Here is a 16,625-nt window from a genome sequence, read left to right as displayed (position 1 = left end):
AGGGTCGTATTCCTCATTCTTTCCGTGAAGTAATTCTCAAGGAACCGGAATGATTTTTCAAAGGCAGTTATTACAACTGACTGGAGGTAGAAGTACATAATGGGTACTTAAATATAGTTCAGCACTTTTAATTATTTTTTAATGATCATTTCAATAATTTTCCGAGGAGATCTGGCATAATCAAGGAACCGAAACTTCCAGTATTTCTCGCATATTTCTAGGCTAATTTAAGCCTTTCCTGCAAGTTTAATTAGCATTCAAATGAAGTAGATATTCCTTAGAGAACAAGGTCTGACAGCATTTGCAAAATAAGATCAAACCAAGCTCTGGTGGCTGGCTTATGCACTAATTTGGAGAAAGTGTGGAAATGCAAGAACTTCAAGCAGACTGAGGTAAGTGTGGGGGATCAGAATTGGCCACCCCAAAATGTGTCTCTCTGGCTTGATTATTTTCCCGAACAAAAGAGTGAAAGAAACTTTGACCTCCCCCGCAACTTGCCTAAAAGAACTTAAAATAGAAGGGCCTGTTCCAGGAAGGAGCTAACACCATAAGGTAACTGAGCTGTGATGTAAAATGTTTCCCTCAGGTCACATTGTCTGCAGTTGGTCCATTTGCATTTCCATCTCCATGTAAATTGCCTTCCACCCCCTTGAAGTCCCAAACCACTTCCCCCAACACCCTCCTCTGTCTTTAGCTGAAAATGATATTTAAAGGTGGCGACCTCGGCCATTCTGGCAAGTTACTCAGCTTCCCTGGGTTTCCCATGTATGCATGTTATAAAGCTTTGTTTAATTTTCTCCTGTTATTCTGTTTCATGTCAATTTAATTCTTAGGCCAGCCAGAAGGACCTAGAGGGTAGAGGAATTGTCTTCCTCTTCTACATGGCCCTTAGAGAGTCAGCACTTCAGATTTTCAGGGTTCCTGGTTGAAGGCCATTTCTGAAGCTACTGGCAGGATTATGACACTCAAATTAATTCTTGCAAATCAATGCTGGGAAAATACCCAAATGCTCTTTGAAGCAGTGCATGCCACCCCCTCAGTAAGTTTAGGAGCTGTCCTGAGGATTAAGCACGTCTGCAAACTCAGTCTCGAACTCTGCCATTTCTTCAATTATTTAGGCAACCTCCAATAAAACATGAATTTTTTTTCTTCTCTTTTCCTACAGTGGTTTGTGGAAATGATAAGCAAAAACTAAGCTGAATTCACCGGTCTAAAATCTGGTCAAGTAACAACTTTTCATCTCTGTCAACATCCACTGAGACTTAAATCCTCTCTCAAAAACAAGAAAAAACACATGTAGCTGGTCATCTCATTTCTGCTCTCCTATGCTTGTTTCTTTCTTTCCCTCACTTGTGTTCACTGATCTTTTTTTATTATTGAGTGATGGACGTGATACGAGGGAGGTATTAGAAATGAGGAGACTGTATCTACTCAGCATTTCACACTTTGTTAAGCAAATTTGCACTGTTAGGGGCACGGGTGCTCAAGTTTCTATGCGTTATCTCAATTTTCAGTTCCTGCTGCTTTTGGAACAAATTGAAAGGCCATTTTGGGGCTTTAAGACCATGTCATTCCAAACGCACCACTGCCCTACAGGAGTCCTGGAAGCGAGCTGTGGCTTGTATTTTCCATTTTAATGAAAATGATTTTGTATCACCAATCTGCCTACTTTTAACTCGGGCTAATTTCCGTGGGGTTGTGTATTCTCGGTTTCAGTTGCATCGCAGTCGCTCCTCCATTTTCCTTTTACCTCTGACAGCTCCTTCTCAGTTGCTCTCTCTGATTCTCCTTCATTGACCTGCTCCATAAACACTGGTATTCTTCAAAGTTACAGCCTTGGTCCTCTTCTCCCACCTTTTCTGGAGCGTCTCATGGAGTCAGCTTCCATTATATGCCAGTTCCCAAAGATCCACCTCCAGTTCCATCCTCTCATGGGCTAGGCTGACTTCCACCTGTGCACACTACCTCTCTACCTGGAGGCCTTCAAGTACCTCACGCTCTGCTGGATGTTGTCTTTTACTAACATTCCAGTGGATCACTCGCTTCTGCTAAGCTCGAATGTGCTAAGCTTGGCCTACCTCATGGCTCCAAGCTTCATCTGAAATGCTGTCCTCTCCAATATTTTTCTTTCTTTCCTACAGAACTATTCCTCTTTAGCTTTCACAAAGGTCATGCCTGACAACCAGACAACTTCCCCCCTTCTCAACCCCCTGATCTAAAATTAAATGCCTTTGACAGTACACACTCTCCTGATAAATTCTATTTTTCCTTTATAGAACTTAGCACATTTTGGAGTTATGCACTTATGTAATTTCATTTGTTGTTTGTCTCTTCCATCAGGCCAGCGATTCTCAACTTTGGCTGCATTTTAGAATCATCTGGGAGCTTTTAAAAAATATCAATAGGTGGGCTCCACATGGACTAACTGAATCACTGGGGATGGAGCTCAGACTTCTAAATTCAGGTGATTCTGATGTACACTGTGAATTGAATACCCCACATGAGATTGTGAGCCTCTAGAGGACAAGAACCATCTTTATTTTTAAAATTTTTTTTTATTGAGCTTATGATAGTTTACAACCTTGTGAAATTTCAGTTGTACATTATTATTTGTCAGTCATATTATAGGTGCACCACTTCACCCTTTGTGCCCCCTCCTTGCCCTGGTAACCACTAATCTGTCCTCTTTGTCCATGTGTTTGTTTATCTTCCACGTATGAGTGGAGTCACACAGAGATTGTCTTTCTCTATCTGGCTTATTTTGCTTAACATAATCCCCTCAAGGTCCATCCATGTTGTTGTGAATGGGCCCATTTTATCCTTTTTTATGGCTAAGTAGTATTCCATTATATATATATCATATCTTCTTTATCCAATCATCCGTCGATGGGCACTTGGGTTGCTTCCATGTCTTGGCTATTGTAAATAATGCTGCTATGAACATAGGGGTGGGTGGATCTCTTTGAATTGCTGATTTCAATTTCTTAGGATAGATACCTAGTAGTGGGATGGCTGGGTCATATGGTATTTCTATTTTTAATTTTTTGAGAAATCTCCATACTGTTTTCCATAGTGGCTGCACCAGTTTGCATTCCCACCAGTAGTGGATGAGGGTTCCTTTTTCTCCACAACCCCTCCAACATCTGTTCAATTTTTTGTTTTGGTTATTTTAGCCATTCTAATGGGTGTAAGTTTGTATCTTAGTGTAGTTTTGATTTACATTTCCCTGATGATCAGCGATGATGAACATCGTTTCATGTGCCTAATGGCCATCCTAATATCTTCTTTGGAGAAATGTCTGTTCATATCCCCTGCCCAGTTTTTGATCGAGTTGTTTGATTTTTTTGTTGTTGAGTTGTGTGTGAATCCTTTATATATTATGGAGATTAACCCTTTGTCAGACATGTGATTTGTAAATATATTTTTTCCCATTTGGTGTGTTGTGTTTTTGTTTCAATCCTGTTTTCCTTTGCCTTACAGAAGCTCTTTAGTCTGATGAAGTCCCATTTGTCTATTCTTTCTATTGTTTCCCTTGCCTGAGAAGTCATGGTTTCTGAAAAGATCCTTTTAAGACTGATGTCAAAGAGTGTACTGCCTACATTTTCTTCCAGAAGTCTTATGGTTTCAGGACTTACCTTTAAGTCTCTGATCCATTTTGAGTTTATTTTTGTGAATGGCGTAAAAGAATGGTCTACTTTCATTCTTTTGCATGTGGCTGTCCAGTTTTCCCAACACAATTTGTTGAAGAGACTTTCTTTTCTCCCTTGTATATTCTTCAACTCCTCTGTCAAAGATTAGCTGTCCATAGATGTGTGGTTTTATTCCTGGGCTTTCAATTCTGTTTCATTGATCTGTGTGCCTGTTTTTGTACCAGTACCATGCTGTTTTGATTACTGTAGCTTTGTAGTATATTTTGAAGTCAGGGATTGTGATGCCTGCAGCTTTGTTCTTTTTTCTTAGGATTGCTTTAGCAATTCGGGGTCTTTTGTTGCCCCATATGAATTTTGGGATTCTTTGTTCTATTTCTGTGAAGAATGTCATTGGGATTCTGATTGGGATTGCATTGAATCTGTAGATTGCTTTAGGTAGTATGGACATTTTAACTATGTTTATTCTTCCAATCCATGTGCATGGAATGTCTTTCCATCTCTTTATATCGTCATCAATTTCTTTCAGCAAACTCTTGTAGTTTTCATTGTATAGGTTTTTCACTTTCTTGGTTAAATTTATTGCTGGGTATTTTATTCTTTTTGTTGTGATTGTGACTGGGATTGTGTTCTTGAGTTCTCTTTCTGTTAGTTCGTTATTAGAGTATAGAAATGCAACTGATTTTTGTAAGTTGATTTTGTACCTGGCAACTTTGCTGTAATTGTTGATTATTTCTAGTAGCTTTTCAATGGATTTTTTAGGGTTTTCTATATATAAGATCATGTCGTCTGCAAACAGTGAAAATTTCACTTATTCATTGCCTATATGGATTCCTTTTATTTCTTTTTCCTGCCTAATTGCTCCGGCCAAAATCTCTGGAACTGTGTTGAATAGGAGTGGTGAGAGTGGGCACCCTTGTCTTGTTCCTGTTCTCAGAGGGATGGCTTTCAGTTTTTCCCCATTGAGCTTGATGTTGGCTGTGGGTTTGTCATATACGACCTTTATTATGTTGAGGTACTTTCTTGTTGAATGATTTCTCTGTGACTATTAAGATGATCATGTGGTTTTTGTTTCTCATTTTGTTACTATGGTGTATCACATTGATTGATTTGCAGATGTTGAACCATCCCTCTGTCCCTGGTATAAATCCCACTTGATCATGAAGAACCGTCTTTTTTTGCTCACTGCCCATTATACTCAGTACCTGATGCAGTGCCTGGCCCACTGCATTAAAAAATATTTATTGAGTTTTATTGAATAAACGATACTAAAATTATTCTAATTTGTGACTCATTGTATGCTTGATCTTAGCCAAAAGGCTGAGAAGCGATGACCTGTGACTCATTGTAGTTCTCTGCGCTCCCTCTGCAGACACAGTTCCTCCCTTTCTGCCTTAGCTCGTCCTAATTCTTCCCTCTGTCTGGAAGCCTGCTTCCTCCTTCACCTGGTTCACGCCAATTCATTTATCCAGACTCAGCTTGAACATCATCTTCTTCAGGAAACCTTGCCAGTACCCCAGCGGGACAAGTGTTCCTCCTCTGAATCTGACAATAGATTGTGCTTCCTTCTCCCACAGCACTTAACACATTCTTTTGGATGATGTAACTGCTTCTCACCCTCCCTCTTTTCTGAACTCCTCTGGGTTTTGGATCATCTCTCGTTTCTCTGAACTGCTCATCTTCCTCTGCTTTTTATTTTGATTACTGACTTCACCATTGATCTAGTCTCTCAAGATATAAAACTCAACGCCATCATCCCTTCTCTCCCCACTTAAGTTAATAATCATATATGTGCAAAAGTGTTCATTTTAGAGTTATTTATAATAGCAAACATTTGGAAATTGATCATGATATATCCACAGACTGGAATATTATGCAGCTTTAAAAAATGAGGCTGTAGAAGATTACTTAATAACAGGTAAAATGTCTGTATGATATACTGTAACATGATAAACAAGTTTCAAAACATAAGTACAACACAGTGTCAATTTTGTAAAACAAGCCCTATCTATCCATCAATCAGCATAAAAGATAGGTCGAAATATATTAACAGTGGTTATTTCTGAGTGATGGAATTTTTGTCTTTGTGCTTTTATGTGTTTTCCACTTTAAAAATAATGAATATGTAATACTTTTGTAATCATAAAAAGCACAGTAAAATTAAAGAAATGTGGCATTGATTATCTACTAACTGGATGAGCTAAACGGAGGTAACCGATAGTTCGCTGAAGACATAAAAAGGGCAGAACCACCTTTCGCTTCTATAACTTTTTCCTCCACTTTAAAATTTATGATTAATGGGGTGTGACTATTGATGATTTACATTTATACAAAGCAACTTCTCAGACTACCTACACTTACATCCCTTAATATCAGTCATAAAATCCATATTGCCGTGTTCCATTTTGAACTCTGAGAGCACATTACCGTTTTACAGAATTGTATATCACAGTTATTTCTTTCTATGGAATTCACTCTTGACAAATTTTGTTAAAACTATGCTGTTGACCTATGTGTGATCTCCGCAAATGTGTTGATTTACTAGTCGTGATCTGACAAAATAGCATGCACTCACCTTTTTGCAGACAAAGTCACCAGGTAAATAGATAGTAGACTTCAATCTTAGCAACATGTCATAAATCATCTGTGAGTCACAACCCTAAAGAGAAAGATAATTCTTTAGACACAGCTAAAAGGCCAATATTTGAAATGATTTTAAAATGCAATGAAAATAAACAGTAGTAGATATTGTCTGTGTTAACGCTAAAATATTAGCTGCCAATGGATATGGACTTGTCTTGATGCAAAACTTAGAAAAGGAAAAAAACCTATAGTATGATGGAAGAGTTTGGGTCATGGTGAGAGAGATTTGGGTTTCAATCTTGTCCCCACTACCTGCCACTACGTGATCTCTCAAGCTCTCAGTTTCCTCACCTGTTAAATGAGGGTAAAAATGGTACTTATCTCAGAATGCTAAAATTTGACTCATGTAAAATGTAACACAATGCTTAATTAATGATAGCTGTTAATAATTATGGTAATATAATAATGATAATAAGAATAGATTATTAGTATATTAGGACTGAGATACATCAGAATTTTTGCAGACTATGTTTCTTTCTTATAACATCTTTCATACTATTGCTAGATATTAGCAACTTTGCAAGCTTGTATGTCTTTCTTCCCCAACTCAATTATCATCTTCTTAAAGGCAGGGAAACTGTGTGGACACAATAGATACAAAAGCAGTGTCTCTTGAGTGAATAACTATTTGTATCCACTTTAATAGTGTAAGAAACAATTTGATTTGTCAGAATATATGTCTATATTTGCATTCTGTCCAAATAAATAGTTTATCGATATGGCTAAAGAAAAATCTAGAGAGGCTTCAAAAATCTCTCTTTACTCTGTGGTTTTGAATCTTTTACTTTCACCACATATTTGTATTTTTTCCTTCCAGAGCTGCTAACACAGTTTTCCTTTTGTGCTCGGTCCTGCGCGTCCCTTCAGGGAATTAGTATTTGGCGGAGAACTAATCATGGGCAGCAGCAGACGAGGGAGGAGGGGCAGCAAAGGACCGGCCCCCAATTTGTGGACTGGAGGATCATTCCTTCAGCAGTCACTACTTTCTGTAATGATTTCAGTAGCAAACACTTGACCTGGATCCATATGAAATTTAGACCTCGGGTTGCTAGACTGATAAGGAAAGTTAATCATTTATGATCGAAGTGTCTTCAGTAGCCATCGGTGAGGAGCATTCAGATGAAGCTGGTGTTAGAATTTAAAAAGCTTTATTCTTAAATTTTAAAAGTACAGCTTTTGATTATCCGGGATAGAAAAAAGGCCAGGGCTGGCAGGAATGCCTTCTTAATATAGTCCCACAAATATGATGAGAAGCTGCTATGAGCGAGTCTTTGTACCGTGGAGGCATTAACAATGAAGAGGGTGAGTCTAGCTGGGATGATGTTTTAAGTAAACAGAATAGCTGTAACTGGTGGCAGAAGTTGTCGCATCATAAGACATCCCAGGTAAATGTCCATAAAACTTTTAAGAGCCGGGGGCCCTGCTTCTGCCTGGGAGCGGGGGTGGGAGAGAGGAGCAGACCAGGAAGGTGCTTGTGTGGTGACAATTTGAGTCACTTGAGGATGAGTGAGATTAGCATCTGCAGACACACGAAGGTGCCTTCCGGTAGAGGGAAATTTATCTTTGCTTTCCTTGTTATGTTTTGTGCAAAGTGTATCATTTTTATTTGTATTTACTTATCCCTACCGTGTCTTAGAGGTGGTCATATTTGCCAAAGCGAATCACAAACGTTAATTTCTTTCTAAAAATTGTGGTTATTTTGTTTTGAGTAAAAATCCTCTAAACATGTGGCTCATGTGCCTGATTTCTCTTAATGCTGTCATTGGTTCAGAGTAATTTCATTTCAGAAATTGGCGTTCTGATCACTCAGAACCCATTTAGAAAAACACAAAGTAAAGTGAAAAACGCAAAGTAAAGTAAAAAGCAAAAAACAAACAGTTGACTTTGGGCAATGAGAATGCTGGTAAGGAAGAGAGTTCCATAGTGTAGAAGTAGTTAATTCTCACAACAGGTCCATGAGGTAGCTACTGTTACTCCCCAAAGCACAGAGAAGTTCAGCAGCTTTCCCAAGGTCACACAGCTAGTATGAGAAGTCTGACTCCGAGACCGTGACCACAGTCAGCTGGTAGGTCGTAGTCCATCTCACAGAGATTTGCCATTTGGATGAGGTGTGTGGAACGAGTCACCCAGTCAGGAGGGAAGGTACCCAGCCTGAGGGGACAGCTGGTGCAAAGGCATTGAGGGAGGACCATCCTGGCATGTTGGTGGGAGAAAAGAAACACAAACAAACTTTGGATTGATCTTAGGGTCTCCTCCACTAAGAAAAGTTAGCATCCTTGATGTTTTAGGGAAAATTCGTTAGGAATATACTTGGAAGTTTATAAGCGTAAATATTGTCTGGGCTATCACTGCAGTGAAGGGAACTCTCATTCGGATCCATGGAGAGTAACACTGTAACTGATGAGAAACAGAAGATCTCAGAAAACCCACTTACACTTACATTTTTAATGCACAATTGATTTTTTGGCATTAATTTTTACAATCTTAATTATAATCTGTATGTCAAAAGTAAAATTTTCGTTCCTCAAACAATTCCTATTGGCATAAACTTTGATAAAAATTCCGAACTCTATTAAATTGTATTGATAGGAAATATTAATGACTCAAAATGTTGTTTTCCTATGGCAAAAATTCCTGTTCCATATAAATGTGCAAAGATGTGTGTGGCAGTATTGTCTTTAATACTGAAAAAGCTGGAAACAACATAATGTCAATCTGTGGACAGACACAAATATTGAAGATTTGTAGGTTGGAATACCACAGAGTGGCTAAGATAAACACACCAGATCTCTTTTTTTCTCTATTTAGGTAAGATTGAACTCAAGAAATAATGTGGTGTGCACAAAAGCAAGGTATAGAATATATTCAGTATGATTCCAACTGTGAAAAAGCTGCATGAAATAGGCCTGGCTGTTGTTGACGTTTATATGGACGTAAAATAAAGCCATAAAACTGGGGATTGGAAGGATACCCTCAAAAGTCATCTTAGTGGCCACCTCTCAGGGTGGAAGGAGAATGGATCTGGGGAGAAGAACTGGTGGGAACTCAACTTTAGTTTTTATTAATTTTAATAAAAATAATGTGATACACACATCCCAAGATTGTAGGAACAAAATCCCCTCTGTGTTCGTCTCTTTTCTTCAGTCCTTCAGGAGAGCTCACTGGCAGAAAGCACTAATAGAGGAAACCCAATCAGCGGAAAGCCTTGGACCAAACTAGGAGATAAACCCTAACACAGATGAGCGACAGTTAGCGCTTTCCTCAGTAGAACTGACAGGGACAGCGTTTAGCATAGAGCTTGGGTTTCCTGAGAGAAAAGCACTTGAACCATTATGCATACGAATTCCTGTTAACATAATCGCATAAAACATGCATCCAGTCATTAAAGGGAGCACAGCAGCTGTAGGAAGTAAACACGCAATTTCATCAATTCCGTGACTCTTGTCTCCTAACATTTACTTTGCGGACCGGTGCCGTGGCCTCGGGGCGCCTGCGGTTCAGGACCCGCTCCTGCTCCTCTGTTCTTGGGCTTGCTGAAACGAAGTTTGCACCATGAAGCCGTTATATTTGATGATGTGTTTGAGAACAATTATCTTTTTCTCCCCTCCAGAGGATGATTATTTTCTTGAGATACACTTTGCACCATTATTGTAGGATTAAAAAGAAACACATCCCAGGGCTAGCTTTTTTCCCTTGTATCGCAGCTCCATTTCCTTCAGAGAAGTCATTGGGAGATTTTCTAATTTACAGAGAGTCAGAGCACAGCCATTGGTTCATAAATGACCCCTTTTCTATAAAGTGAGAGGATCTGTATAAGCAGCAACATTAACATTACATTAACACATGACATTTGTATTAAATTTTCTATTTTCTTGTCTTTACCCATTTAATTTTTCCAACCTTGCTGTGCTGCCTGGCATTAATTAATATATTGTTATCACCTCTGTTTTTTTTTTCCTGAGGAAGATCGGCCCTGTGCTAAGATCTGTGCCAGTCTTCCTCTATTTTGTATGTGGGATGCTGCCACAGCATGGCTTGATGAGTGGTGTGTAGGTCAGCGCCCAGGATCCGAACCTGTGAACCCCAGGCTGCTGAAGTGGAGCACATGAACTTAACCACTATGCCACAGGGCTGTTCCACCTCTGGGTTTTAGATGAGGAAATGGAAGCTTAGGAAGTCTATTGACTATTTCCCTAAGGTCATGCGTGCAGTAGGTTTCAGAGGAAGAGTACCACCAGAGTGTTTTTTTTTTTTTTTTTTTTTTTTTTAAATCTCTGCATTCTGAGCAACTTGAGGGCAAGATTTGTGTACTATTCCCTTACGTATCCCCAGCGTCTGCCAGGGCTGGGGGTATGCTAGGCACTAAATATGGTCTGATGTAAGGAACGAAATTGTTAGAGATTACTCCATTTTCAACAATGGGAAATGCAGTACTGTACAAAAACTGTGAATTACAGATTTGAATAAGGATTCTGCAGATTTGAATGGAGCTGGGAAAAATTCTGCTTTTATTCAGAACATAACCTATAGCTTATACGGTGGTTTCTAGACCCAGGAAGTTCTTCTTTTAATCATGGCAAGCTCTGAACACAATTGTAAAGTGGATAAAATTTATCTTTGGAATGCCTACCTCCTCCGTCCTGTAGGATTTCTCCATTTCTAGGCTCATTCTTGCTTTCTCCAAAACAGAACTTAAGATATTATCAGTAATTTGTAACTCACTGTGACTTTGTCACCTTCAAGCAATACACGATGGTCTCTAGGGGTTCTTCCAACTCAGCCTTATAAAAGGAAGTCCTCTGTCCCCTCTAGAACTCCACTCCAATTATTCACGTGATGCGTGGCGTCTGGGGCAGGGAATTCTGAGTGAGCTGCCAGTGCCCTTGACCATGCCGGTCATGCTACTCTTGGTAGCTGTTGGGACCAGCAGTCAAATGTGATAAATAATTTGCAAAGTACTATAATGTCATAACCCCTTGAGTTCTATGTGACATTGGACCCAACCTTGCCCTCAAAATTTGCAAACACTAGTAAAAAAGTCATCTGTATGGTCATCTCCAAAGTCATCTCAAGTTCTCCTTGAGAAGTGACAGTATTTCTGTTTTTCTGGGAGCTTCGGCATCACACGGTCAAGGTGGGAAGTGACAAATTGGATGGAACTGTGAGGATGAGTCCAATCCGTCTTCCTGTGAGCAGGCAGGCCCACCTGAAGAACAGGATTTCCCCTGTGCCGAAACTCCCCTGTGATGGAATCCGTTTTATTTCTCAGGTAGTAATGAAAGTAATAACAACGATATGACTCACTAGGTGCCAGAGACTGATGTAGGCACTTGACACGTCTTGAGTCGCCTCATCATGGCACAACAACCAAGGATGTGATCTTACTTCCTCAGTTCCCCACCCTACCGTGCGGCGCTGGGGGGCAGGGACCACGTGGGGGCCGGATCTGGTACCCGCTGGTGCTTTAGACAGAGCAGCTGCGCAGGATGGGTAGACTGATGGAGTTCACCCGGGTTATTAGCTCATCGTTCAAAATACTTAAAAAAAGGCTAGCAACAATTCTTTCAGTGATACCACCAATAAAACTGACACGTAGGGGCTGGCCCCGTGGCCGAGTGGTTAAGTTCGCGCGCTCCGCTGCAGGCGGCCCAGTGTTTCGTTGGTTCGAATCCTGGGCGCGGACATGGCACTGCTCATCAGACCACGCTGAGGCAGCGTCCCACGTGTCACAACTAGAAGGAGCCACAACGAAGAATATACAACTATGTGGGGCGGGGGGCGCATTGGGGAGAAAAAGGAAAAAAAAAGAAAACTGACATGTAGTCAGTGCCTCTAACGCTCTGATTTCGGGTCCTCCGGAGGACATACGTGCCGGCCTGTCTGAGCAGGTGTCACCGCGCGTGTGAGTGGCAGGCATGCTTCATTCTGACGCTCCCAGTCCTTCCTGGCTCAGGCTGTTGCTCACGTACTAAACTCTTCCTCTGCGTCTTTCCTACCACTGAGGCCACAGGCTCCATGTGCCACATAACCACAAACAAGGCCACCTCGGGAGGTGTCCTGTTGGGACGGGATCCGCATTTTTGCGGGAGCAGCAGGTAGCGAGGCACCCTGCACTCGCCTTGACGGACTGGCGGTACCCACCCCCGCATTTGGGATCTCTGGGTCCCTGGTTTCCTGCTGGTGACAGTGGGGTCCTCTTCGGTTTCTAACGGATGCAACTTTAATTCAAGCCACTAGGTGGCGCAACAGAACTTTCATTAAATTTTCTCCCGTTTCTGGTAATTTAGCGGTGGACCCGAAATGTGATTTTCCTAGCATTTAATTTGATAAAACGTATTTAAAAATTGAAATCAAAATAATAAATCATCAGAAAGGAGGAGAAATTGCCCAACCTCATAGAAATGAGCCACTCTTATTAGCTTAGCATTTGGGCTTGGGCTGGAACGACATCCAATCTGTAAGGCAAGAGAGCCATTTTTGAGAAAAATTTTAAAAAATGTTATAATGAGACTATTTAGGTCTAAGCTCTTTAGAAACTCTGATCGCCCCATGCAGAAATAGCAAATCTTACTAACTAACCACGTTTTGAAGCAAAGTTGTAGTGAAAATGTGTGTCTAATTCTACCTTCCTTGATTAAGAGGGAAAAAACCCACAAGAGACTCAGGGTCTCTCTCAGCAGGAGGGCAGCGAAGTGTGTGAATTCAGGGATCTGGGAGTGAAGCGAACTGACGGCCGGGTCTGAGGCTGTGAAAATCGCCCAAGCATGGCTCGAGCTTGCAGTGTTGTGTGACTTTGGGGAACCCTCTCTGGGTCCCCAGCATCTTGTCATTGATCCGGGTAGGGTAGGTGGGGGCTCAAAGGCAGCCTCTCCTACGGCAGTGAAGTTTACAGACTGAGGAGTGAGGAAAAAACCTGTGCTCAAACCCCAGCCCGCTGCTTAGAGCCCAGCGGCCTCAGTCACAGAAGCAGTTTGCAATTTCCGTAAAATGGGGATAGTCCCGACACTTCCGTCAGAGGCTTGCTATGAGAATCGATGGAGAGAAGGTAATGATGCGGTCGGTACAGTGCAGCACATAGTCAGAGCTCCATAAACAGCAGCCATTACTATTTTTGAGAAGACACATGTATCCATTTTAAAACAGGGGCTTAGCAACAGTTTGGTTTCTTAACCTTAATTATATTCCATACAGCTTTGACAATGCTTGAGGGGCTGTGATGGTCAGTTTCATGTGTCCACTTGGCTAGGCTGTGGTACTCAGATATTTGGTCAAACGCTAGTCTAAACATCTCTGTGAAGGTATTTTAAAGATGAGATTAGCATTTAAATCAGTAGACTTTGAGTAAAGGAGAGCATGCTTCACGATGTGGGTGGGCCTCATCCAATCAGTTGAAGGCCTTAAGAAAAAGAGTCTGAAGTCACCCAAAGAAGAAAGGATTCTGTTTCCAGACTGCCTTTGGACTCGAGCTGCAATGGCACCTCTTCCCAGCGTCTCCAGCCTGCTGGCCTGCCCTGCAGGTTTTGCACTTGTCAGCCCCCATGATTGCATGAGCCAATTCTGTAAAATAAATCTGTCTCTCTCTCTACACATGTCCTCTTGGTTCTGTTTCTCTGGGACTCTCTATTATAAGGGACCAGGTAAGAACTGGGCACAGCAAGGTATCTCCTGACAGTGTTGGGACTGAAGGATCATGGTCAGTATGGACAACCTGCATGGGACATATTATAATTTATGATACTTCAGCATCACTTACATTAGTTTGCTAAAGCTTGAATATAATGCAAAATTAAAAGCAACAGACATGCGTCTTTTGAAAAATATGAAGCAAGATTATTTAGCACAGAAGCCTTCTCTGGTGCTGCATTGCACCTGAATTCTGCCACATCTGCATGCATTCTCAAAGTTACATGTGGAGAAAAGTCCTTGTGAAAGTTTGGACTGAAAACCCAAGACATGGACCTAAAATATTCCTCGGGGAATCTTAAAATAGGTATTTGAGAGTCAAATGATTTTCAATACCTTAACTTATCCTAATCCTGCCGATTGGAAGGACGCAGAGCTGCCTGCCAGCCTCCAATCCCGCTCCCTCTTGTCTCCCTGCCTCTCGCACACTCTCTCTCTCCTCCTGCCTGTCCGCCTTTTAAAGACACGGAGAGTCATTCTCAGGCAGAACTCAGCTGAGGGGGCTTCACAACAGCTGACCGTGGCCCTTCGTTGTTAGCCCTGGACGTTTTGGGTGGTTCAGGGCAGCCCCAGTTCTTGTCTTCGTAGTGCTAAAACCTCTGCTGTCAGCTGCCTCCTGTCCGGCCTCTGCCTGTAGGACTGGGCCCACGCTCCACAGCCCGCTCCCACTGACCTCTCTAGATGCATCTTTGTTGTCACCCCATGCTCTGGCCCTCAAGAACATCTCCTGGTTCTATGAACAGGTTATAACTTCCCTAACTTATTGTCACAATAAGTGATACACGGCTCCTGCCCAGGGGCCTCCGCCTGCTCACTCTGTGGACTCCTGAGCATCCTTCTGAGCGCACACACTCCGGATGCTCCCTCTCTGCCCCTCGAGGGCATGGGTGCCTCTCACGCATGCCACTGATTCAGAAGCAAAACAAGAGTCAGTCGGGTGTAATTTATGTGACAAGGCTGTAGGATCCCTACTCAGCCTATCTCCTCCCTAAGGAAGATAACGAATTTGTATCAACTACTAAGACTGTCTCCACGAAAGTAAATTTAGAAAGATTGCATACCTACTTATTTTCTACAGCATTTGGCTTTAGGAAAAAAAATAATTTTTTTCATTTAACAGAAATATAAATGGAAATGGGTTCTTTCTGGAAGGAACTGCATCTTTCATGGAAATGTCAGGAGAGAATGAATCTAAATTTATATTCAACGTTGGCAAGATGCAAAGATTTAACCTTTTTTCTCAATCAGATGTTGCTGATTTTATGGATTTCCAAAAATATATGTAAAAACAAAGGAAAAAACTAGAAGGCTGAAGAATGATAACTTCCCAAGTCATAGATAATCCCATAAAAGTCATTGGCATATAATTTCAAGTATTTTTTTTTCTTTGAAGAGAACCAGTTGTTGTCACTTATTCTCAATTAAGCTAGTCCCCTAGGTATAAAGAGTTTAATAACAGTTTATAATTCTGTTAAAATAATTCAGCCTAGTGCCTTTCATACCTTTTTTGACCGTAACCTATAGTAACACAGAGCTTTACATTGTGCCCAGCACACACATAAATATGTATATATGCATTTAAAAATAAATAACAGAAGCAAAAATTTCACAATATAATGCCTGCCCTTACTTATGTGTGAGGGCCTCTGATATTTTCTCTTCTGTTTGGTATGCTGGTTGTGACCCATGTAATTGAATTCATGATCCCGCGATGGGCTGCAAGCTGCGGCTTAAAAACCACGTATCCCGATGAACCTGTTCACCAGGTAGGAAGCCCTCTTCTAGTTTCCCTGACGGAAGATCAGGAGACTCTGTACACATCCCATGATGCTCTGCTTCACCAGAGCTGCCAGTGGGGACCTCCCCCTGCAAACTGGAGACCACTTCCCAGTTAGAATCTGCTTTCCTGTCATCTGCAGGAATCGGCCCCAGTGCATTCTCCCCTCCTCTCTCCTCCCTTCCCCTCCCCTCTCCTCCCCTCCCCTCTTCCCTCCTCCCTTCTCCTCCTCTCTTGACTTTCTCTGTCCTCCCCTTCCCTCCCCTCTCCCTCTCTCCCTCCCTCTCTTCCTCCCTTCCCTCCTAGGGTCTTTGCTAAGCTCTTCTGTGTCTGAAACTGTGCTGTGTCCTACGTGTATAAAGACTTAGAACCAAGCCTTGTTCTCCAAGGAAGTTTCGCTCCAGTCAAGGTGTCCTCAGCTCAGAAATGGGGTTTCCTGTTGGACCTTATTTTGCTGGACAATACAGAGTAGGTCTCATTCCTTGTTCATATAACAGACTTTAGTATATGTAACTTCTGCTGCTCTTGGATTTATTTAATTAATTTTTCCCCACAACTAAACATCCCCGGCATCTACACATTTTTTTGATGGAAGAATAATTTATACGCAGTGAAATACACAAATTTTAAGGGACAGTTGGGTCAGTTTTGACAAATGCACACAATGTCTAACTTCCCTAGCAAGAGAAAAAAAATTCCTATTACCCCCACAAAGTTCCCTCATGCTTCTTCCTAGTCAATATCTCCATCCACACTCCCCACTGGAAGCAACCATTGATCTGACTTGTATCATCGTAGAATAGTTTTATTTATAAGCTCATCTGTTTCCTATCTCCTGGGTCCACTACCCAACTCCTACCTCCCAGCCCCTTGGC

At 41.5% G+C, this 16,625-nt stretch overlaps 1 protein-coding gene across 1 annotated transcript in view; it reads right to left on the bottom strand.

Annotated features, from left to right (window-relative positions):
* Window positions 1–16,625, bottom strand: part of CNGB3 (cyclic nucleotide gated channel subunit beta 3) — a 127,636-nt gene that overhangs the window by 22,424 nt on the left and 88,587 nt on the right. Inside the window, exon 14 of the mRNA XM_070632425.1 lies at window positions 6,223–6,306. Coding sequence (XP_070488526.1) covers window positions 6,223–6,306 — 84 coding nt within the window. The remainder of the gene's footprint in view (window positions 1–6,222; window positions 6,307–16,625) is intronic.

This window comes from Equus przewalskii, chromosome 8 (assembly GCF_037783145.1).
Source record: "Equus przewalskii isolate Varuska chromosome 8, EquPr2, whole genome shotgun sequence".
Classification (NCBI taxonomy): domain Eukaryota; kingdom Metazoa; phylum Chordata; class Mammalia; order Perissodactyla; family Equidae; genus Equus; species Equus przewalskii.
Note: the sequence above shows the minus strand (reverse complement) of the source record. Positions and strands in the feature narration are given on the sequence as shown.